At 38.5% G+C, this 25,349-nt stretch overlaps 1 protein-coding gene across 11 annotated transcripts in view; it reads right to left on the bottom strand.

Annotated features, from left to right (window-relative positions):
- Window positions 1-4,082: 4,082 nt before the first annotated feature.
- CTNND2 (catenin delta 2) overlaps window positions 4,083-25,349 on the bottom strand; it is a 655,093-nt gene continuing 633,826 nt past the window's right edge. For 9 of the 11 annotated variants that reach the window (XM_039571842.1, XM_039571853.1, XM_039571855.1 and 6 more), the window contains 4 exons: window positions 17,084-17,210; window positions 12,869-13,000; window positions 5,630-5,703; window positions 4,083-5,273 (listed from right to left, as the gene is read on the bottom strand). In XM_039571842.1, the coding sequence (XP_039427776.1) occupies window positions 5,013-5,273; window positions 5,630-5,703; window positions 12,869-13,000; window positions 17,084-17,210 (594 nt within the window). In that variant the 3' untranslated portion in view covers window positions 4,083-5,012. The other 2 variants (XR_005604669.1, XM_039571875.1) reach the window with 2 other exon arrangements.

Here is a 25,349-nt window from a genome sequence, read left to right as displayed (position 1 = left end):
AGAAGTAGAAATGTTTGTGTTATATGGAGCTGTTTGGTTTGGCCCTTGGAAGAGCTGACCATGAGTTAGAAGCAAGTGCTCCTAACCCAGGCTGTCAAAAGATGTGTGATAGCCAGTACAGCTCTTCTCACTTGTTTTTTAGAACAGCCTGGAAGGTGGGGATGCCCCTCTCCTTACAGGTATCAACTGCAGGCTTCAACCTGCTTGCCTGGGGATGAAACTCAAATCTCTCCCTTTCAGCCTAAATGTCTGAAACTGGCTTTAGGCCATTATTTAGAAACTGCCTAGTGCCTGGGAAAGAGCCAGGACTGCACAGTTCTTCGGCAGATGTCGGTGCCCAGCTGTCCTCCAGGGAAAACACTGGACTTCAAACTGAAAGCGGCTGCAGCTGCTTGACAAGCTCAGCCCTGGCCCTGGCAGCTGTCAGACACACACCTGTACCAGGTATTGTCCAGCTGAGAGTAAAGGGCCTTTGCAAGCTGGGCCCTTGATGGGATTGCCCCCCTTGTGCACCATGTCCATGTGTCTGCTAGGGGGACCTCACTCTGCCATTGAGGACGGTGGGGCAAGGGGCAGGTTTGCAAAAAGTGGCCTCTGTTTTAGTTGCCTGATGTTGTTTTGACCTAGTCTGAAAGGCTTGGACCTATAGTTTTTTATCAAGAGTCATCTCTCTCCCCTCTGCTTCACAGCAGTAAGCAGCCTCTGCCCACATGCCCAACATCTGCTGGCTGAAGCTGGAAGTGCCCAGTGGTGACCTGTGACTTCTCTCTGCTGCTCCCTCCCACTTTTCTAGCATAAAGCTTTGCATGCATCATACTGACACTATTAAATGTTAATTACATTAATTTGATGGTAATATTTGAAGATCTTGGTGCATTAAATCTCTTGGTGGGTCCATTCCACTGTCAGTAATTACGGGTTGTGGATCTGTCTCCATGCACAAACTCTGAGTGTCTGCATTTTTAGGCCCTTTTGTTTTCCTCCCCCTGCTTTGGATTGCCATGTCCATCTCTCACTCGTTCCCATGATGCAAGCAATAACTCTAAACTCAGAGCTCTTTCTGCCTGCTGGCAGGAGAGGATGAGTAACAGCGACAGAGGAGATGAGAAAGCCTCACATGCCATGCACTGGCTCGCACAGCCTGTGCTGTGCCAAGATATAAAAAAATAAGTCAGCATTTCTGATTTGAGTTGCAAGTCTCTTGGCGAGATGCTTCTGCAAGCTCATGCAACCCAGGAAACAATTATTCCCGAGCCTTTACATGCACTGTGTGCTGGATCTTCCAGCAATGCACAAGTAAATTAATGTTTTGCTCTTTGTTTCTTGGCTGTGGTCTATGTAACCTGTGGCCAAGATCGTATTTTTTACAGCATGTTCCTATCCAGTAGCACCAGCCTTGAGGTTTTCAGTTTTTTTCTAGGGACGTAGATAAACTCTCTCTACTAGTGGTGGCAGCTGAGCCCTTGGCAGCCATAATTAGGGGTGAACTGGGTGTTCTCAAAAATATCTTTCCCCTTGGCTGGTTGATGTAGAGCAGGTTGTGCTCATCAAACTCGTGGAGAGGGAGGGGGCAGTGACCAACTTGAGAGCTGAAAGTTAGGTACCTGATTAATCTTCAAAATACCTAAATGGCAAGGATCTGTTTGCTGTGTGAAGCTGGGCAGCTTCTACGGAGTCAACTTCTGAGTTTAAACATACTGCACTATGACCAGCGATTCTCCACAATACAGTAGGATTTATTAATAGAAAATACGTCAATATGAGTTTGTCTTTGTACATGTTAGCAACATGTACAGTGAAACACACTTTTTTTCTCAATCTATATTGTTATAGTTCTTTTGTGTTATCTGACACAACCATTTATATTTTGGGCTTAAATATGTTATTTGTCAAAATGTACTTTCAGTGTTAATATACCTTTAAAATCATAGTTTATCTTTTAAATATTGAATTCATATTACTTTTTCTCAAATCAATATTGCTCATGTTAGTGCAAATTTGTTAGATCTTGAGATAGGTTAACCATTCCTTCCAGACCATAAACAGCATTTAATAAAACAGTGAGATTTATATAGCTCTACACAGCTGAACAAGATTCTAATACGAAGCTTGTTAAAAAAAAAAAAATAAAATCCGACATTTTACAGTACATCAATTGCATTTTATACATTTTTTTTGGAACAGTTTTGTTTCTTCTCTATTTCTGTGTGTGATCTAGTACAAGAATGAAGGGAACAGCAATAGGTAATGATACTTTCCTCAATATTAAAAAGAATGCATCATATATATCTTGCTTAGTATGGCGGCAGTGTTGTATTTCCAAACCTGGAAAAGAAGCCAGGTAATTCAACACCTTCTCAAAACCCAGTACAGCAAGAGTGAACGTCATCAGTCGGAGCACTTGCCACTACAGAAGAATGGAAACAGATCAACACAAAGTATAGACAAAAGGTATTTTATGCCACGTCATCAATCCAGAATCTCTCACTTGAGCAATGGTCAACATTTGACTCCAAGTAATTCCTAAGAGGAGCTGAAAGAGGGCAATGTGGGCATTTCAGTAGTTTGAAGAATGGAAATACATCCAACTTACAAGAATCTCCTGTCCTAAGAACTTCGAACAGAACGATGCATCTCCTCGGCCTGTTGGCAAACCTGTGCCTGCAGAGCTGCACCAGCCTGGTGTTTGTCAGGCAGTCAAGAAGAACTTCCAGTTGCGAGTGACATTCTTCATTAAAAAAAAGCTTTTATACTGAAAATGTGCTTTGTTCAAAAGAGCACTGTAAATGTCACTTATTAAAATCAATGTAATAAATAAAATATAAACAGCCTGTGTCCAAAACTATGAATAGTATTTTTATCTACCTCACTATACATCTGGCCCACTGTGCCCCTCCCACCCACCCATTCTGAAATTTTTTAAAAATTTTTTTGCATGCTATTTTTTTCCCCCTGTTTACTACAAAGAGCAAAGGTTACATATCGTACACTGGGAAAAGCTGCCAAAAAGATTAAACTATAGTCCTAGATTACCAATAAACCAACTCTACGTCACAATACCTGCCTGCATGAACTACTTGGGCTGCGTCCTATAGAGCAGGTGATGACTTGTGAGAGACTTCTCCCCCTGTGCACAGCCTGAAGTGTGCCAGGTGATGTTAAAACTATTACAGTGACTAACCACAGAAATGTTTGCAACCAAAAACAAATTCCTTATTGGCAATTTAAGCAATTTACAACTACTCCATTTGAGGTGGGTCTTATGCTCTGAAAACTGTATGCTGAACTGTTTGTTGCCTGAATAACAGAAATGAAGAAATGCTTCTTTTTTTTTCCTTCCAGCATTACAAGAGCTAAGACGAATATGCCAGTTCTTTTGGCCTCCTAGCCTATGTAGCTGTTCTTCCCTTTTTAAATTAAAAAAAAAAAATCTCTGTCCCTTACATTTTTTAGAATTTCACTTTAAACGCACAGAAATGGTCTTTATTTTCATATCTGAGGAATGTGTTCTGGGTGTTGGGTTTTATTTTTGGTATGGGTTAAAATAAATGATTGTCCTAATGGTTCAAGAATTGGACCCTTCTGTAGTCTAAAGAGTTTGGAGAGTCCAGATTAAAGTCTCATAGGTCTTAGTTTTCCATTCCTTCAGGGAGACGGCAAGATCAAACTCTGCCTTCCTTGAGCACTTACTGGTTGGTGGCTGGAGAGTAATGAAATTTCCTCAAGAGAAGATCAAAAGATGCTATTTAAAGGAAATGGCACCTAAGGGTGATGGAGTTGGTGATACAAAATCAGCTACCCCTTCTTTTGTGAGCATGTGGCCTAGCAATGTAGAATTGCTATCGATGGTTACGGAAGTGAGTAAGAGAAAGCACATACTGGAGTTTCCACTGTTAAAAAGAACTGAAAATCAAACAAAAATTGAAGCTTAACAAGGAGAACATTGGATGAAAAGAAGTCTTACACCACACAAACACACACACTCAAACACACGCACACAGAATACTATGCATACGTGGACACACACGAGTAAGAATGTGTATTTGTATGGTAGGTTCTTGGAAATAGACATTCTTAGCAAATATGGATGACAGATCAATTGTAATTTATTTTCTTTTAACACTGTATCATCATAAAGAAAACTGGTATAAATGAAAAAAATCTATTTCAAATATCTACATCTAAAATTTTAGGCAGTGAAAAAGCACTTCGTTGACAAGGAGTGTGGAATGATGAATGTTAATTGTCAGAAACTGCTGAATGCCTTTTTTTTTAATTGCCACAAACAAATTCACATATCAGAACAAACAATACTGCTAAATATTCCTTTTTGTTTTTTTGATTTTTTTTTTTTTGATTTTTTTTTTGTTAAAACGCACCGGGGAAAAGAAAACAAAAAACTGGAAATTCATACATCTTTCAAAATTTGAAATTGAAGCAATATTTAGAACCATAGATGAAGAAACACTGTGGCATTGGTGTAATATACACAATGCACCTTTTTTTTTTATCTGTAATGTACATCAAATACTTTACAACAATGCATTAACAAAAGGCAAGAAACATCTTGCTGTACAGAGGAAACCCCAAATGCAACTTGAAGCCTAGATTCACAATGAATGAGGATATTAAACAAAGTGTGAGAAGCTGTTCCCCATAAAGTATGTACGCTGCTCAGTAACTTGTGCTTAACTCTTGACCCAGTCATGTTCTTCCTCTGTCCTTCAGCCACGTTCAATATACAGCACCGAACTTTAGACTCTACAGGCCAACAGTAAAGTTGCCCCACACTGTAAAATATATATATGTATATATATATTTCTTTCTAATTACTCCCAGGTTTAGCTTTCGTATCTTTTAGCCTTCTAAAAAAATCTCATTATTTTTTTCCATACTGGTTATCTTTGCCTTCCTATGGAACAGGCTTTAACAAACTAAATTGCAGGAAAAAAAATGTCTCGTGGTATGCATGCACATGCACAGTTCCTGGAGCTTTTGTATCTGCCCAAGTCTCAAACCCAGGAGTCGGGAGAGGCTGGATAGTGGCTTGTTTCATAGTTAAGTTCACTATAGGGACGAGCAGCTGAGTAGAAGTCGACGTAGTTGCCAGTTGACTTTAGTCCCAGGTGCATGTTGTATTCGCTTGCAGGTGGACGATGATGCACTTGGTCCTCAAAGAAGGACTCGTCATAGTTTCTTGTTGAATTCTGAAATGGCTGATATGGTTCATAATCTTTTCTGCTGGGCTCCTGTGGAACTGGCTGTGTTGAAACCTGGAAGATAGTAATGCCCACAGCTTGTTAGATACAACTTATTGTGGGCAACAGGATGGAAGAAGGAATAAATTTCCCAAGTGATCTTCCAAGTTTAGGCTCAATATTACAACTGCACAAAGGAGTGTAACTACTCTAGTTTCTAATTCTAGAAGGTGTAAAGTACCTTCAGGACCTCATTTCACATCACATTCAAACACAGGTGTTTAATTTGAGCATAGGAGTAAAATCCTACATGAAGCAATCTGTTTATTTGTGATATTGTTTAATTTGTAGTATTTTTCTTCCATTTCCATATACGGTATTGCACCAGTTTTTGCCATCTGGAACAGTAACATTTTAGTTTCTGTACTGACCTGGTTATGTTTGATATCTTCAGCAGGCGCACCATACGAATTCCTGTACAAAGTTGAGATTCCGGTGTTCTGAGCTGCAGAGAGAGGAAAGGAAGGAAAAAGCAGGTTTACCCAACATACCTCTTCGGCCTCAAAGTGAATTCTAAAGGCTTCATTAAATACATCATACAATGCCTGTCTCCCCCACACCAAAGTTTTTCAAAACATCTGCAGACTTTTCCTCCCACTAAATGGTCATCTTCTTTGCTTTGGTGTACATACATGTTCTTGGTATACATTTATTAAAGGTAGCAGGCTATATACCATGCTCATAACAATCTTGTGTACTTCACACATGAATCAACAAAATAATTTCATATACAGCTAGCATTCAATAATAAATTTCTGGTTATAGATGGGATTATGTAACACATGCAACAAACAGCAGTTGTAAATATTGAGATTAAGAAACTTTTCAGTTCTTTCACTTCAGTTGGATGATGTGAATTATTAATCCTACAGTCATTTTGCTTTATCATGAAATTATTCAAGCAAAAAGTGATTAAATGTAAGTGAAAAACAAGTTATGCAAAAAGTAATATATAGTTATACTGAAGAGGTCAGGCCAAGACAGTTTCAAATCCATGACTGCCATCATTGCTGTCACTTTCTTCTCAGATGTCCTACTACTCAAATGCACAGACAAAACTCAGCTATCAGTTTGAAACTGGAAGTAATTCTAAATACAAGGAGGATAATATATAGTCTTGCAAAACTTTACTTCTGACCCCGTCCCAAAAAACCCCACATGGAAAGCAAAGGATTTTCCTTGCAGAGCTGACTCCACCGATCCCTCTGATTTGGCAATGTAGCTGAAGCTTAGTTTGCCAGTAGGACTTGAAAGACTGTAGCTACTTCTCATACTTGAAAGACTATGAAGGTAGCATTTTGTGTGGCTGCTGCACACTTTTCATACATTATTAACTTTCCAGGCATTCTAACCAATGATCGGATGCTGTTATGAGGGCTTTTACTATAAAAGAACAGGCCTGAAAGTAAAAATTGAGTAGTTGTGAATCAGAGTCATCAGTGGAACAGAAACATGGAGGTCATGACTTCTCTCAGGTCTCTGTGCAATGGTATAAGACCTGGAGGCACCAAGAGTGGCTTTTAATACCTTCACAGCTCAAAACTTGTGAGGGCAAGCCTGAGCATCAGAGCTGAAAGCTGGATATGGGATCCATGCCAGTCACATCACTAGGAAGAACCACGTTATTGAAGATTTAAGCACTCTTTCTTCCTTTGGCAATGTGCAAGCATGGACCTCTGCAAGTAAAACTTCCTCTACCTTTCCCCACACCACTGCAACCTTTCTGGAAAAAGGAAAGGAAAGGCATGGCCTTCAGCCAAAGCTGACTGGAATACACCAATTCTGATCTTCACATCTGCCACGGGTTCCATGCTGAGGGTATAATTTTTGTCAGTGTGATGCACTGGTCCATGTTGCTGCTTCACAGATCTCAGATGCTATTCTTAAAGATTTGCAGCATGTTTGTGAAAACAGGATAAAGACAGGGCTTATAGGATTGGTTGATGAGCTCTAACACCTGGAAAAAAAACAACTTTTCACCTCATAACCATTAACTGATAGGGGTGAAACCCCTCTTGTTCCTTGAAGAGCTGGATGCAATTACTAAAAATGTGCAGAGTCTTGTGTAGGAAACAGAGAAAAGCCCTGGAGGTCTCCAAGTGCAGCATGACCCTTGTTTTTAAGGTGGGAAGAATATGAACTCTAGTGACAGATGCTGGTTGGGCTCCTCCAGTGACAGATACTCTCAATTCCACCTGTATGCCAATAGTCTGTAACAGATAGAAACAGGTGAAATGACGGAAAGTAGTGCTTGAGCAATTTCCTTTGGTCATAAACGTTAGTGCGAAAGAGCTGATCGGCAGAGGTTCTCACTGTTCAGGTTACAGCTTGTCACTTAAGGGATTTTTCATACTTGACTTGTTTCAGTGGGTTTCTTTATATTCCAGCTGCAGCCTCTGCTGTAGCGTTTGAAAATACCCCTCCTGATGAGTCTTTAGAATTAGAGGAGTTTGCATCAGCATTGCTCTTTACGGTGCATCTCACAACAACACGACTCTCAGTAGCACAACTGCCAGATCTTTCCTTGATACCACCTTTTAAATGCAGTTTTTCTGATTTTCTTGCTTGCTCCACAAAGTGCCAGAAGTTTTGTTATACAATTCCTCTTGTCAAGATCTAAAGATACTCAGCATTTCAGATACCCATTTTGTGAAGTCCTAGTTCTTGAAAAAACATTAAAGCAACATTCAATGTATTGGACTGTCAAAGATGAAGGAAGAACTTGTAACCATTTAGTTTTTATGAATATATGTGCCAATATAAGTGGGTTTGAAGTTTCATGCACGCAAGTTTCAAGTCATACATGACTGAACATATTGAGTTCAGACAGGTCAATACTGTTCATGGTTGTTCGATGTCAAGAGTAACAGACTAGTATAAGGTGCAACATCTGAGGGTATTATGAAGAATCTGATGAAAAATAGCAAACTGGACACATGCTAATTTGTATGTTGTTACTTTAGGCAGTCAGAGAGACATTAAGAGGGAGGTATGACCTTTCCATACAGATATATAAAAAGGCATGTGGTACATATGTGCTGCTAACAGCCATGACTATTATAAGCCTAGAAATAGTTCAGAGTTGGTGTGTAGCTGTCCAGTGCACTACTGTGACATTTGCACTGATGTGCTCACAAATGTCACATACCAGATTGAAGTTTTATGGTCTCCTGAATCACATATTCCACAATGGAAAATGGATAGTTTCAGCTTATGAAAACAGCTGCAAGCTCTGTGTTGTTGATTTCACTGCAGTGATGGGGATACAAATTCACAAGTTTAAAACAAAAAAAACCCCCTCAAATCCCTAGTAAATCTTTTCTTAATGCAATAAAACAATGAGACATAAAATGCTGAAAATAAACGTCAAGAGTCCAAGAATAAGAAGTCTTGGCATAAGCTAGCTTGGAGGTTGAGGTAATGGTGATTCTGGAGGAAATGTAAGTCAAGCAATGTAGCTGTTAGCAATGAATGCAGCCCTGCTCCAGTACCTGCTTCTGAACATGCAGGGGAACACCTTGGGAACTCCATTCCTACTCTGCTATGCTTCAGTGAGCAGCTGACTCTTGCTGTCCAAAAGCAGAGGACAAATATAAAAGAAAGCAGAGAATGAGCTAGATGAATGGACAATGGATATTGTGTGGTCAGTATCTGCTTTTTCCTGATAATATTGTATATGTACCATCAAAATAAAATTGTAAAACAGAAAGAGAAGGCAATGATTTTTTTTTCTTTTCAAAACATGGCATGAGAAGGGAAAAGAGTAAAAGGAGTAAAAGACAGAGATATTCCTGCAGCCACATTTCCTCACACAGATGTGGGACCTAGCTGAAGATTAAATTAATTGAGGAGTGATCCATGTGTGTGTTTATGTGCATATTTTATGCAGTCTCTAAAAGTCAGTACATGATAACACTGAAGAGGCACTTTCTGGTAGGCAAAATTGTGAGCATTCTAAAATGAGTACTATGATCAATCTGCAGTATTTTGTGGTTGAATTGCATAAAGAACATTATAGAAAAATACCTTTCTTTCTCCCTTCTGTTCAGTCTTCTAGGTGATACTGATTAAAAAAAAGTCACATAGTTCCCCATAGCAGTTTTCCTTAAAGCTGACAACAGCTTTGAAAATTATGTTACTCAGTGATTTATGTGACAAAGATGTCATTGACCAAATTCATCCCCATATATCCCAGTCACTTGATTCATGGTTTAACATTCAGCTTTCAGATCTTGGAAGTACTTATTCTGAATGCATTTACAGACATTTTGGAATAACAAGATGCTAGCCTTCTGTCCTCAGGAACACCAACTGATAAGAAGAAAGGACAGCTCAGCTGGACAGGTAGTCATCCTCAGCTGGTATCACGCAACCTGCTTTTCTGCTATAAGCAGCAGGTCTCCAATTAAAAAAAATTAGCTCAAGACAGTAAAGGAAAATGCTTCTATACCTGTCACTACCACTTCCACCTTCCTGCATGGTGAAAAATGAGGTAAGGGCATGAGAAAAGATTACAGTGCATTTTGGTTTCTGAAAGTAATAACAATAAGCCTGAGCACTTGTAACACCTAATGAATATTTTTTTTGTATGTTCTGAATGTGCATGGACTTGCCAGTAAGTTTTAATAACAAAAGTATTGATGATTGATTCTTTACAACCAAAGGAAAAATAAATTAATTAGAAGTTTTTTCCGCTGCTGGAAGAGAAGACACAGCGTGTAGACTATGATGCACATATCAGTTCAGTGAGGGAACTAAGAAAGTAAAAGAAACCTCAAAGAAGGAGTCCCATGATAGTACACAGAAACCCTATCTTCTCTGTTCTGAAGGAAACACCATGGCACATAAATAACATTATCATATGCACTTACAGTTCCCATTTACTTAAACTGAATATAAGAGTTTTTGTCTTAAAAATATACTTCAGGTGGCAAACTTTTATTATTGGTTATTATTTTCTACAGAGAGAAGAAAATGGACAGTAAATATAAAAGGCATCATAAACCTGTGAAGAGGGCAATGAGAACTTTGATATTGTGCCTCTATTTTTTTAGCTATCCTTGTGAAATCAATGTAGGTTATCATCTTCAGCCAAACTGTTTACTTCATAGATTCTCCATTTTCCCCAGAGATTTCCTGACAAATCCTCAGGATGGCAGGAAGCCAACATTCCTACTTCGAAAATCCATCAAAAAACCTTCATTTGAGTCCCAGCCCAAAGGTCATAAAATTTTTGAACTATAAACTGAGAAGAGCTTTGGAGAAGAGCGTGGAGACAGTCATGGATAAATTGGGACTACAGCTGTCACATAGTTTTACACGCTGTGTAAAATCCGTAAGTCAAAGAAAGCTTTGGGTAATACATCAGCTTGGCACAAAAGTAGAAGAGCAGATCAAAATATGTGTATGCCAGGTGGAACCTGAGAAAACATTAATCTAAAGTCCCATCCAAGTGGATGTACCAGCTGCACTGCACTGCCTGATGCACAAAATGAAACACAGGCATTGCAAGAAACTTGCTACATGAACTTGTATTAAAGTGAAGTCAAAATGTCTCACAAAGTCACAAATACTGATTTATATATATTTTTTTAAGCAAATATTTATTATTTAATGAGCTACAATTATATTACACAGATTCCATGTTGAATGTTGATGAACAAAACTCCTTCTGTCATTTTCTTTTGCTCTTATAATGGTGCTTAATTTGAGCTTAGACCAAACGTGCAGAGATTTGGTGATCTGAAAAAGAGAAAGTTACTTGTTAATTCCATATTTATCTGTACATTGGTCATGTAAGATTGTGAAATATTATTACACTTTTTGATTTGGTTTGATTTTTTTTCCTCACTGAGCTCAGGAGCTGGAAAGACAGTTGATAGCTGAGCATGATGCTGAGAGTTTCAAGTTTCCTTACTAAAAGCCCACCCAAATAATCAGTAGAAACAGACAAGATACAAGACAATATTAGAGGAAAATACAATGCAAAAATCAAAGTGGAGTAAAGCTTTCTGAGGCAGTACAAACCTCACAATCTGAAAATTATATTGGAAGAGAAGGGAAATAAGGGAAGTAGGAATGAGAGAAGAAAAACACCACAGTACAAAAGACAATGAAAAGGGGTGTGGAAAAAGAAAAGCCCATTTTTTTAATGTGCAGAGAGAGACAAGACTTTCTGTGAGGAAACACGAATTTTCAGCATGGAGACACTATATTTTGGTCAACTTCCTGAAATAATTTGCTAGTCTGAATTTACAGATACATTTAGAATAAAATACTACAGTTTCTGCCTTTTCCTTTTCAGCCTGATGCTCTTAATCCTGAGATTCACCCATTATGGCTCCTTGACAAATGGCTGAAAAAACTTCAGTCCTGACCTTCACAATCAGCCAGCTAAAGATCACTGAAGTGTTTTAGAGAATCACCTCATGCAGGGACTGCGAAACACTCAAAGCATTACAGATACATAAAATGCAGTACCTTGACTGAATCTTCTGCACTCTCCCATAGTACCCCACAGAAGTCGTTCAGGACACTCCTAATTTCTGTGGTTTCCAAATGCTCTTGAGCGACATTCTTCTCTTCAGACTTTCACCTTCAGGCTAATTAATGTTCTGTATTGCATTTTCACACGAGTTCCAAGGCTGGTCTTTAGGTTTTGAGTACATAATCACATATAACATAGTAGATACAGTGTGAGCATCTTCATACCCTGAATACAGTCCTGAAAGATGGATCTTATGGATGGATTGATGCTGAGCCACCACGTTCCTGGAGAGCAACTCATTCTGCCTCTGAGCAAGACCTCTGCAGAGGGCATGGGAGAAGGTAACAGGCATTGAGAAAGTGCAGAGTGACTTCTCACTGCAATTTTTTGCCTGCCCAGAGGCAGCATTTGGAGAAGAGGAGAGCGTGATGCTTGGCACTATATAAACGTGACAAAAAGTTCAATAATGGTTATATAAGCCTGTACAATGGTGATGGAGACCAACATGTATTTTGCTAGAGAATTCATGAAGAGATACAGCGCTGGGAAAAGCACTCAAAATTTCCTAATTACTGAAATGCTAAGAAATCAATGAGCTCACTGGGGAAGAGAGGCCTTCAAAGAAACCTGCAACAGATGCCACAACATACAGAGAAAATTACTGCATTTAAATCAGCCCAGCTGAGAAAGTAACATGGATAGACTTAACAAACAGCCACAAATTTCCTATGAATACTGACATACAAAATAAGTTAACTGATCCTGGAGAGCATTCTCTGCAAAAGACAGGTGTTAGGGATCACTGCACATGCTCAAATATACCAGTTAATTCAAAGTGATCAACCAACTTCCTTCTGAAATGAAAACAAATGTAAAATTGCAAAAGACATGCAGAATTGGATTCAGAGCCTTTCTTCTGTAAAGAACCATGGTGTTCACAAATTTTCACACAGCGTTGTATTCATTCAAATATATCTTCAGTTGTATTTCTCAAGGTGGCTAAAACTTGGGAATTAACCAAAGCAGGTTGACTCTTTTACACAGTGCAAAGCCCAGCCAATCCTCTAAAACCTGCGTTCTACCACAGCTGGTTTTTACATATGCCATGCAAGCAAAATCTCACCTGTCATGGTGTCTTTCCTAGAAGTGTGTTCTCCTTTATTTCCATGGTAAGTGGCGTTAGTTCCAGTTGATTCATAGTCTGTTTTTCTTTCTTTTAGGCTGATCATTTCCCGAGGTGAGGCTGGGGCACTTGCTAGATAACAAAAATGTTTTGTTTTGTTTTGTTTTTTTTTAATCATACATGACTGAATATAGGGTTTAACTCTTGGGTAAGCATTTCAGTAAAGTTTATATCTGTTAGTTTTCTAACATGAAGCTGATTGAAGAAATACTACCACATTATGGAGGAAAAGAAAAGATGCTGCTATTTCAAGGGCAAGGCAAATGTATTTATTGGACAATCAACTGCAAACATAATTTTATTTCTGAATATTTAATTTTCTTTTACTTACATCCAACATGTAAGATGATCACTATTAAAAAAAAAAAGTACAACAATATTTTTTTTTCCCTTTGCTTTTCAGTTTCTTTATCTTGTCAGAACTTTCTGGTATGGGTACTTCTGTTTTTTCCTCAAAATGGTCACTTTATTTCCATTGAAAACAAACACTGACTGTTAACTTAGAGCTGTGTGGAAAAACCCTAATAAAATGGTTTCTCCCCTTTTCTCTTGAAAATAAACAAACCAATTAAATTATTCTAATGGAAAAGGGAGGAAAAGAAAGCCTTTTTTTTCCCTTAGAAAACATATCCCAAAAACGCATAACACTTAAAGGTAACTCATATAATTTCTCTGTCTTTAAGTATTTGTATGTGTGAACAGCTGCCATTAAAGCAAAACTGCTACTTTAAGCTATTTTTATTAAAACTAAATCCCTCATCACCTATACTCATGGAAAGGCTAAAAGGAGGAAAGTACAGCTGATGAAAGAGAGAACTGGGTTTTACAGTCGAGTTTCACACACTGGAGAATGTGAAGGTGATCACTGGCACTGATCATGAAAGCCTTAGAGCTTACAATGTTTAGGAAAAGGAGAAAAGCAAATGAAAAAATAATGGCTTTCAAGTAAACTGACTTCAATATACGTAGGTGTTGGTAGATAAAGTGCACTTTTCCTGTTGTGGAGAGCAGGAGAAGGAACACAGGGTGAGTGGCAGAGCCCCCCAGAGCCTCATAAGGGCACAGCGGTACAAAAATTACTAAAGTGCTGGTGCTTACCCCCACAGAGTCCCCTGCCTCCACCCAGGTATTTGATATGTCAAAAGAAGCTCAAAAGCATTAACGATGCCTTTGTTTAAAACCAAGGAAAAGAAAAAAATTTAAAATGTAAGGCAAACTCTTTGTGAAGCTTGACCTTGAGGCATATCTTTCAGCATCTCTAAATTACGTTACATATTTTGATTAAGCAACAGTGAAGCAATGGCACTTAACTACAGCGTAGGGAAGCACGAGTGATGTTGAATTGTGCTTCGATTGGTTTTGCTGGCCCTTGCCTCTGAATTTACAGAGCAAATGTAGGACAGATGTTCTCTCTTATGAAGCCATTAGAATAGGGGATTGCTTTTAAACTGTTTATCAATAGTGATGTAAATCTAAAGCTGATAATCCAGCAGATATAAAGAAACATGACGTTAAACTACCAAATCAGCTAATGGCAGCTTGAGTCTAATGGGGAGCAGGCCAGAACACAAACCTTGAAAAAGCTGCTAGCAGAGAGACACATTTTGTTTCACATATTCTGGTAATGGTTATAAACACTGCTGTTTTGAACAAAATTGACTGATACAGACAAAACTATCTCTCACTGTTCTCTGTGGGAATTCTCTCTCTCTTCCCGTGAGAGGAAAACTACATTCTGGCAAGTGTTAAAATGCAGAAGCACCCTCTTTCAGAGTTTTTACAGGAAGCAAACATGAAGTCATTGATTGATATAGGACATAGAAAAGAATACAGCTCTCCACACTAGTTGGAGTCTGTTATCACCCGGTCCTAGGGATGGATGGGACGGTGTGAGTTCATTTACTTCAACTCTTACCCCAAGGTAGGATCCAGAATACCAATATAATTCTTGACAGATTTTAATCTGAAACTAAAGATCTCTAATGACAGAGATCACATAACTGCTCCAAGCAGTCTGCTCCTGTGCTTTCCTTCCCCACTGCTAGGAAATGTTCCCTGATGTCTAGCCTGACTCCTTTCTGCTCATTATTTCCATCTGTCTGCTATGAAAGCAGAAAAAGTTCACACCATTCCTCTTCACGGCTGGCTGTTACATGCTTGAAGACTTGGTGTGTACCTCTTCCCACTGTCTCCATCTCATGTCTCTTTTACTCGAGTTAAACAATCACAGTTCATTCAGTATATTCTCATATCCTGATTTTCCCACCTTCCAATTTATGTGTGCAACTGACAAAAATCCCCAAATAATTTCTAAAGAACTTTCATCTACCTAGACATTCTCCTTACAATTTATTTTTAAAGTATTGGATTTTTTTTTTCCTCTGAACATTACCTCCAATTTCTCAGGATCACTTTGATTTTCAATAATGCCCTTCAAAGAACATGAGTTTCTCCCATGTTTATTGTCACCCACAAAGGTAATAGGTAACTTTTCCATATTATCTGGGTCATTACTAAAACCATAGAAGAGTACTGGACCCAGGCAAAGCTCCAAGCAAAACTTTCTTCCAGTTTGGCAATAAACAATACCCGTGCCTTGTGAATGGTTTTCAGTAAGCTTTTTATTTACCACACCGGATGTTTCCTGAACTGTTTGCTAGCTTGCCTTAGTTTGTCCATAAAAATGTTGTGTGCAACATTCTTACTGATTATAGAATATTGTACTTACTGACTTTTCTTTCCACAAAGTGCTTTGACTGTGTTGTAGCCTGAATTCAGATGGATTTAATAAGAGCAAGTGGTATTGAACCAATGCTTGCATTTGATATGGATACTACCAGACACACAGCAACTTACACTATTATGTAGAAATAGATACCACTAGAGTTAAGTAATATCTTATGCTCCTACTGCCTTTGAGGTGCTCAGGTTGTGATTATTTGTTCCAGCAATTTTCGAGACTGACATTGAGCTGACCCATGTGTAATGACATGGGCTCTTCTTCCTTCAGAATCAGCCACTATTATTTATCCTTTTCCAGTCTTAAGATAACTGATGATGGCAGTAAAATTTCATCCAAAATTTAGAATAACAGAAGTGAGAAGATGGTTCTGGCAAGAGACAGAACTAAGATCTCAGGGCCAGACATTTCAAGTACCTTGCACTTACAGTCAAAATGAGATGTTGGAGAAGAAAAAAAGGAACAAGAGCCCTTTATGGACTTGTGTAATGGCAGATTTTAAAAACAGAACAGCAGCTCTCACTATACTTCTGGCTACATTTTCACATCTCCTCACTTGTTGTTCTGCAGGACTAAGATGCAGCTTCTAGATAATTAACAAAGCAATTTTTTAAAAACCAAACTATGGCATAATGGTAATGGCAATCATAAGTTCCACCAACTTTAATCCTAAACTCTTGGTGTACCTATGAGATGACAGCATTTGTTGATTGAACAAGTAGCAGAAAGGCCACTGAAAGACTAACTTTGCACTCTGTTTATCTTGAAAGCTTTTCACTAGGAATGGCTTTATCTAATGAAGGTATGTTCCACCTCACAATAAATTGAGGGGAAGATTACTTGATTTCTGAATAGAAACATTAATTTACACTACGGCGTAAGTTGAGATACATTATTTCATTGTGCAGATCCTACAGAATTGATAATAGCTGGTGTAAACACACTATGAATGTTACAGGAAGACCTGCAGTCAAATCTGGGAAACTTACATATGCATATGCATACACACATACCCAGAATAAAACCTGACAAAAAAGTAGTGTGGGTCTTTAAACTTCTGCTAAGTGTGCAAAATGGTCACAAACTACGTAGTGGCTTTCATGACTAGCAAAGTGAGTAACAGAATTTCCTGGTGCTACTAATGGACACCGTTGCCCTGAGATCTAGTCAGGTAAGCCCCATCAGGAAAACACTTTGGGAGAATTCATGACAAAAAGTTATGGAATAATCTTTCTTCTGTAAAACTTTACCAGGTGCTAATAAAAAAAGTTAAAATCCTGTTTTGAGGAGACAATTTGGTGACAGTAAGGAATACACTTTGTGCCCTTCCACCACAGTTAACAACAAATCCAGATATCAAGGAAAATGATGGTGATAGATTGATTACCTCCACCTTTGCTTCAGCCTGGCCTTACCTGAGCGGTTGTTCGGAGACATGCGCACGGGAGAGATGGAGGGCGTGCGGGATGAAGAGTACGGTCTTTGCCGATCCCGTTCTATTGTTGACGATGAGGCAACGAAGTGATACTGTGACCATCCATCCTGCAACACCAAGCACCGCGACAACGGTCAGTGAAAATGCCACACAGTTCCCTGCTCTAAGCAGAGTGGTTTTGTCTGGTGTTTTCACTATGGACACACCAGTAGGCTCCTGTCTTCCTCCTGCCACTGGGTGGTAAATATAGTTAGTGGTGCAGGACAGGATGTGCTGACTGTACTGACACAGCAAGATTAAAAATATATGTAGAAAGTTCTATAAAATAACACCTCGGAAAGACTCAAATAATTAACAGTGTTTTAGGCTATTTGTTTAACAGTTCTTTTTTTCCACACCTCTATTTTCAAATTGGAAATGGCATTTTGGCTTGAAATGTGTTCCATTTTATAGGGAGGTTTAGGAGGAAGTAGATTGGGAAGATTACTAGACTGCACATCTATTTAGCTTAGTTATACTAACTGCCCTTTTGTCCACATGAGAGAAAAAGAATCAATGCATTTTCCTTGTTGCAGTTTTCTCCAAGGCGTACAGAAAGAAATTCTATTCCTTAGATTTAAAACTATGTTAATGGTGACGTATTAAAAAAATTCAACAAAGTAATAAAAATACTAGAAATAGCTAGTTCAAAGATAAAAAAAGGAAAGTTTAAATAATTCATGCTTTATTCCTGCACCCTAACATAATGCAATAATCCAAAATAATGTATTTCGCATTTTTAAAACCATATTACATATAGTCTGAAACTATTATGAGAGCATAGACTGACTTTTGATAGCGTTCTTATTAAATGACAGTATTTTGAATGCCTTCAGTATTGATAGATTGCAACTGTCTTTATCAGTGCTTAATGTTAAATCTAAATCAGTGGCATTGAGATTTCCCAGTCTGACACAGCTTTAAAATGCCTACTTTCCTTTGGGCTCAGTGGAAATTGCATCAAGCACCATGTGCTAAACAAAAGTTTTGCAGTGAAATGCTGACTAAAAATAAACACTATAAAATATGGCCAAAAACCGATTGGAATGTTCCTCTTGCTTACAAAAGAATAATTCACTGTTAGGGTAGTAAAGAACATTCCCACAACTAACTCAGCAACTCCAGACATCCAGCAATGAATCCCACCCCTTCCCATGCTCTGCCTTTGCTCAAGGTATCTCTCCAACTTCATTCCATCCACAGAAACCATGGGCACCTGGCTCTCAGAAGAGATGGCTTGAAAATCTCCTTTCCACAAAACTCTTAGGAAAGAGAACTCAGCAAGACTGTGACACAGCAAGAGGAAAGAAGATACTCATACTTCTTGTAGAGGGAAACGCTATAAACAAATTAGGACAGACACAGGTGACACCTAACTACAGGTGCCCAACGCCTGTACTCCTCATGTAATGCATTTGTACAAGCAGGGGTGTATCTCAGCTGCAATTTCAAAGACAAAAATGAGGAAGAGTGAAATCTGGGCTACGCCTTTTACAGCACAGTCAGGACTTTCCCTGGAGTCAATAGCGATGGTTTGTCCTCTATCACACATTTAGGACACTTCACTGAACTGCACCTCATATTTATTCACAGTCGTATAAGAAAACACAAGAGAGAAATCTAGCTAATTAATAAAAAATAGTAAGAGTAACTTGAAAAAAGAAATACTTGATCTTTAATACCACTTGCTTAAACCAAAATTTTCTATATATAATCTTTCCAATCTATATCCAGTCTCCAAAAAGCAGTTTCTACACAAGCCACATCCTCCCAGCTAGAGGGAGGATTCATGAGAAAGAAGAAAAACATCTCTGAAGTCCTAACTTCCTAAATCAAATTGGAAATTACTATATATAATATGTACATACATATAAAACACATGCATTTTTAAAGAAGACATAAGAGTTCATAGTTATAATGAATAGTTTAAGTCCAATAATCCTATGCAAGCATCAAGACTACAAGTGACATATAATAGCATTAATTTTTTATCTCTGGTTAACAATAACTTGTGCAGTGATTTCTCTATTACAAAACTGAAGGAGCAAACATGTGAGAAGCCTTATCCTGATGAAGAAAAATGGTTTCATTCTTTCTCCTTCTCTGGCGTCAGAATTCCTTACCAGAAAGGTGACTATATCTCATTCTGTTGTAGTTTTCTGATCATTTATTTTCTTTTAAACAGACTGAAGAAGGGTAAGATATGAAGAGGACAGACTTTAGATCTGACAAAAGCAAAAGGGATGCTTTTATTTATTACTATTTATTACTCTCTGTCTGCAAAAGTAAGAGACATCAACCATGCTTACACAGAGCAAGGTAGAAATACTTCCAGTTTTGTGGATTGTGATACATTCATGGCCAAGTACATTCTCCGTTCGCACTCTTGCTTCCCTCAAGCAAAACCCTGGCATATGGTTCAGAAAAAAGTGACGAGAATCTTCCCCTAAGTCTTTCTTCCTGTTGTCTATTCCATCTGTATTGTATATATTAATACTTGCAGCCTGGTTCTGACAGGAAGTGGATGAAATAAATCCCTGACACCTGCCCTGTCCCATGGACATTGCAGGAATAGCACATGGCACCAGTTCTGCTGTGGAGGATATCAACAGGTACTTTGTCAATGTTGCTTCCTCAGACACAGCACTGCAAGGTGCCTGAGCAGCAAGGAGCTCTGTTTGGGGTGCTGGCACTAGCAGTCTTGTCTGCAGCAGATGTTTTCCCTTCTTCTCTTCCCTGCAAATTTTCATTTTTCTCTCTGGTGACAGTAGCACTTATAATGAGGTCTTCAAATAAATTCTGCTACAAACTCTCAAGCTGGCAAGCCAAATCAGCTCAATAAGACAAGTGAGGCAAACAATAGACTCTGAGACAAGTATTGTAGTGACTTGGCAATAGTTTTGACTAAACAAGGAATACTCCTATCACTGTATGACAACTTTCATAGTGTTTTTCAATAGATTGAGGGCAGCTCCCAGACCTCACAGTATTTCAAAACCCTAATACTTTTAAGTCATCTATCTTTAGCTCCCTTCTGCTGCAAGGAATAAGGTTCTTTCCTTGTAAAGGTAAACAGTTTGTAAAAAATTTATTAAAACTATCCTCATCAACAATTCCAAAAGCTATTAGTGTTAAATATTGAAACTAATTTTTAAGAGCCTAAAGGGGGTATTTTCAATTTAATGGCTAGATAAATACCACCTGACATGATGGCTGCTTTCATTAGTTTGTTTCAGGTCTACTGCCTGTAATGAAATTTAATTAAATTGATTTGGGTACTTAAAGGTACAGCATACAGCAGTGCCCTGCAGAGAAGAAACCTAACTCAAGACCAAAGTATGTGAGACTGAATTTAAGAAACCAATTTACTAGCTGCAAACATGATCTAAGAGAGGAAGAGTGAGACAAAAGGATTTGACAAATTGGAAAGCAAGTCACTGCAATTCTGTTACAGAATGGGTATATTTGTTAAAGGGCAGTAATTAATTAATAGGTGGAACTGGACACTACAGGAGGACAGAGAACAACCTGACTAAAGAAATACCATTATACATCCTTATCATCTCTTCTAAGGTATCTTCTACGGGGCATTTGTCTATATTTTGACTACACTGAATATATCCATCATACTATTATATAAATTATACTTCATAAAGTCCAGATGTTTAAGCTTGATCTGCAGTGACATGCTTCTGAGAATATCTTCTTGGAAAAGCTGCAGGATTAAAATTGGGATGGGAGTTGGATGATCACTGTAGAAAATGGAAGTGATATAGTAGTCTATCTGATCACCTTTTACTGGGCTTAAGGGGTGAACAGGTTCTTTGTCGTCCTGCTAAACTTTCAATCACTTTGAAAATAAATAATTTTGTCAGGCCCATGGGAAAATAATTATTTTGTCAGGGTGACTAAACTTATTGTGCCAAATACCTATTGTATGTGTCTCATGAAAATACATTTTTTTAAACTTTCTTTTCTTGATACTCTTTTTGTGTTTAAAATCTAAGGGAAAAATGGATAGCAGATTTCTTTTGTGTTTGCAAAAATTTAAAACTTGTAATGATGATTTGTGGAAGTGGATGATATCAGACACACCATTTTCTCACTTGTAGTACCATAACTGAATTAAATTAAGTGCTGATAGGAACTGACACCATGTTGTCCCAATAGGGAACCAGAGCTCCTGCCTGAAGAATTCACAGACAATAAAGAAGTGAGGTGGCCAAGGAATGTCCTGGAGTCAGGGAGGGTAGGTGCCTAACCTGGATACCTCACAGCATCCACTCAGAAAGAAAGCCCACAACAGTTCATGTGCTCATAGCCATGCAGCAAAAAGTGAAAACAAGCCCTATTCTCTGATTATGCTGATCAGCTGTGACAAGAAGACACTGACTTGAAGAGCACTGAGTGGTCTAGAAAAACTGTATGATGTATGATGGCTGTATGATGGATCAGTATCTTTCAATGTGGAAGAACACAGTCTGCTCTGACTCCTGGCCATATGTGTTTGAACATTGTCAGGAATAGAGAAAAGCAACTTCTTGTAAGCAGAAAATTCCTACTAGAAAGAAAAAATAAAAATGATGCAACAAACCCAATAAAAAAACAGCTAATGACTGAAAAACTACAGATAATATTGTTACCTGCCTTCCTGAAGGTTACCAGCATGCTACTCTTGTTTCAGGTCTGATCCTCTTCTGATCTGATTTAATAGAAGTTTTACAGACAACTTGAAGCACACAGGACCAGACTTGCTTCGTCATCCTACTTCCTTATCTGTAAGCCAGCTTTTTACTGGTTTAAGGATATTAACTGCAGTAATAACTGTTCCTATAATGGTTAAAAGCTGCAGAAATGTGAAGTTCTGATAGACAACCTTTTACGGGGATCAGTAACTAGACCCACTGTGGTGTTAGAAGTAGGTGACACAGCAACAAGGCAGACTGTCTGTAAGTACGTAATGTAGGATCTACCCACTTTGGAACTCAGCCAGACACTGCTCTGAGCTGCTGGTGTTGCTTCCTTTGCAAGCTAAAGCACCACTGTCAGGTTAAATTAAACATCCCGATTGGTGTGCACCAGTGTGACGCTGACTACAGCAAAAGATAAATCTGATGTGAATTAAGTCAAGGCTCATCAGACTTACACAGGCCTGGGCAATTCTTTAGTGGGAATTTGCTGTCACAACTCTAATAAGACATAGCAGAAAGTAGAAGTGGATCAAATGATCTACATAGATAGGCATATGAAAATTATATGTATGACTTGACTGTGGTGAGAAATCTGAAATGGTCACAAGGTTGGGGCGATCCACATATACATCTCATGGAGCTCTCACATTGGACTTACGAAATAATGCAGTTTTAATGTTCACCAACAATCACCCTTACTTATCATTAGGGTTTACAACCTGGAATCACATTTTCTTTTAATAAAACAGAAAGAATAAATACATTTCCCAGTGTTTCTCAACAAAGATACCAAGCCAGCTCCGTGGCAACAAGGGAGGAAGCCAACTAGTTCCCACCTACAGGACTTGGCACAACCGGAGGAAATATGAGCTGCTGAAGAAGTGATGGCGAGACAGCTGTTCTCTAAAAAAGCCCCTGCCTTGGTACTCAAAGAGTATTTACTTTGGAAGAGGGATTCTTATGGCTTCAAAAAGAAAAACTCCTGAAAAACAAACCAACTAGTTTTAGATAAACTACCTAATTTAAAACAGAAGGTGTTCTTTAATTTTTTCTTTGCATTTAAAAATTCAAATTGAATTTACAAATGAATTTACACTGTCAAATCCTATTAGCAGTAAACTAATTCCTGAAAGTATTGTTCTTTCTGGATTTGCTTGTGTTGTTTCCAGAAAAACTCAAAACCGGAAAAGAATTCCTGGGCATAGGTCTGCTGTATGATGTATTATGAATAAACATTATTTTACTGCCATCAGTTACACTTCAATTCTAATGACTATTGACATTTTTACTCCTAGGACTTTATCTTTTGCTTCCAAAGAGGTAAATCAAGATATGCTGTTCAAGAGAGGAGTAGGGATTGAGCTGGAAGATCCTTCCAGCTTACATGTGTTTGGTTTAAATCCTTCATTCTGGAGTAATTTCAGTGGCTTCAAAAGGGCTACTGACTCCAAGTGTCCTGTTTCCCCTCCTCTCCCAAGGAGTTATGAGCCAGGCACCCAAAATCAACAGACACAAAGTGAAGACATGAATCACTGAAGCTCATCTAAATTTGAAGATTTTAGTATTTGTGCTTATGGTCTCATTTCCACAGCATATGGAAGCCAGGAAATTACTTTTAAAAAGAGAAATTCATAAAGTCTGGGGGCTTTAAAAATATCACATTAATTTGGATAAAAGAGCAGGAGTTGGTGGCAGTACGAGAAGTTAGCCGAAGTGGTTAAAGGAAAACATGCCTTCTCACGATGATGATGAAGCCAGATGTTTGCTGGTTAGAGGTTATGCTGGGAGTATGACTCCTCTGTGAGCCTGTGAGGAAGGCCACTCACTCCCCCCCTGCACAGACCTAACTGGGGGGAGAGGACGGAGACTCTGCTGAGAGCCCCACGGAAGCAGTGCCATCACTTGAGCCAAGGCAAAGAGCAGCAGCGGCAGGGCCAGGCACCCTCAGCCCCCTGCCCCAGAGGCTGGGGCTGCCATGCTGCTCCACAGCTGGTGCAGCTGTGTGACACACACAGAGCTTCCTTCTCCTATCTGGTGCAGTGGGCTGGAGCTCAGCCCTTCTGGTCTTCTTACTCTGAATTTCAGTGTGCAAATGGCTTTTACTTATAAGTGACCGTTTGTGCATCCCAGACACAGCAGAAGTTCAATTGCTTAAGAAGCTGAAAGACAAATACATATTGAAATACGTATTTAGGGCAGCATGAGGCTTAAAGAAGGGCTCCTAGTCAGACAGTCATTAACTGCAGCAAAACTGTCTGGCACTGGCTGAGGATTATTAAGTTTTCTGTAGGCTCTTTGAAGTGACATTTTCAGAATTGGTGGTTAAACTCATTTTTTTCCAAAATGAGATGTATACCTCCCAGCCTCCATCTCAGCTTCTCTGAAAGCAAAGCCATTATTCTCCTACTGTCAGCATTCAACCTCAAAATAATCTACAATATTTTCTCTCCCTGTTTTTCTCTTCCATCGCAGTGCAAGGAGTACTTTAGTCTTCTGAGAGTATCAGCCATTTTTCTTCTTTTAAAATACCACAGAGATGGCATTGGTGACTTCTCTTTTTTCAAATGCACTTTTTTGGTGTGCATTGTTATCATCTTCTAATCACAGATCCTGTACCTTAATTTTACACCTTATTCCTTGATTTTAGCTATGAAGAGACACACGATAAGGGAGAGATAGTGCTAATTACTTGCCGAATCTATTCAAGTGAGAAACAGCTAGGAAACTATCCCTGGTGGTTTTATAAAGTGCAAGTCTTGGGTGTTTTAGGCAATCAGTGAAGCATTGCTTTACCTATCCATAATTAATTATTGATTTCCTGTTGTGTGACTTGCAAAGATGACAGGACCTAATCTAATGAATAAAATAGCTGTAAGAAAAGAGAATTGTATGTGAGGCAAAGCATGAAGGACAAGACTCTAGATACAGCAGAGTTCATTATTCATTTTGCTGACGTTATATGCAGCCAAAAAAACCAACTTTCAAAACACTGCAATAAAATGAAATAAATTCATTTCTCAAAGCATCCCTTTACCTCTTATACAGAAATAAAATTGTTTGAATATATTTTAGAGGAAATGAAGACAGTACTTGGCCCTTCAGCTAGAATTTCTGTTCTTCTATTTTCTCCTGCATAGGGTATATAAGCTATAATTTAAATTGTTAGAATCACAAAAGAACTATTCTTGCTTGTATCTTGTAGGTAGAAGAAAACCTTGCCTGCCAGAAAATGTGTACAATAATTTTTGATTTGTATTGTCATTTTCATTCCAGTAATGCAATTCCACCTATCTTAACATGTATAAGACCTAGAAATGCAAACTCTGGCTCTTGGCCACAAAATTTCAGGGGAGAGACAGATACTACTTTATGTTCAGGGTCAGTTTCTTAAATCTACTGTCCTTTCAAAGGCTAGAAACAAATCAACACCTCTTACTTTTCATGCATTAAACCATAAAATCAACCAGATACAACTTTTCTATTATACCTATGAATGTAAAACATGAAAAACAATCA

The sequence above is a fragment of the Corvus cornix genome, chromosome 2 (genome assembly GCF_000738735.6).
Source record: "Corvus cornix cornix isolate S_Up_H32 chromosome 2, ASM73873v5, whole genome shotgun sequence".
NCBI classification, from domain to species: domain Eukaryota; kingdom Metazoa; phylum Chordata; class Aves; order Passeriformes; family Corvidae; genus Corvus; species Corvus cornix.
Note: the sequence above shows the minus strand (reverse complement) of the source record. Positions and strands in the feature narration are given on the sequence as shown.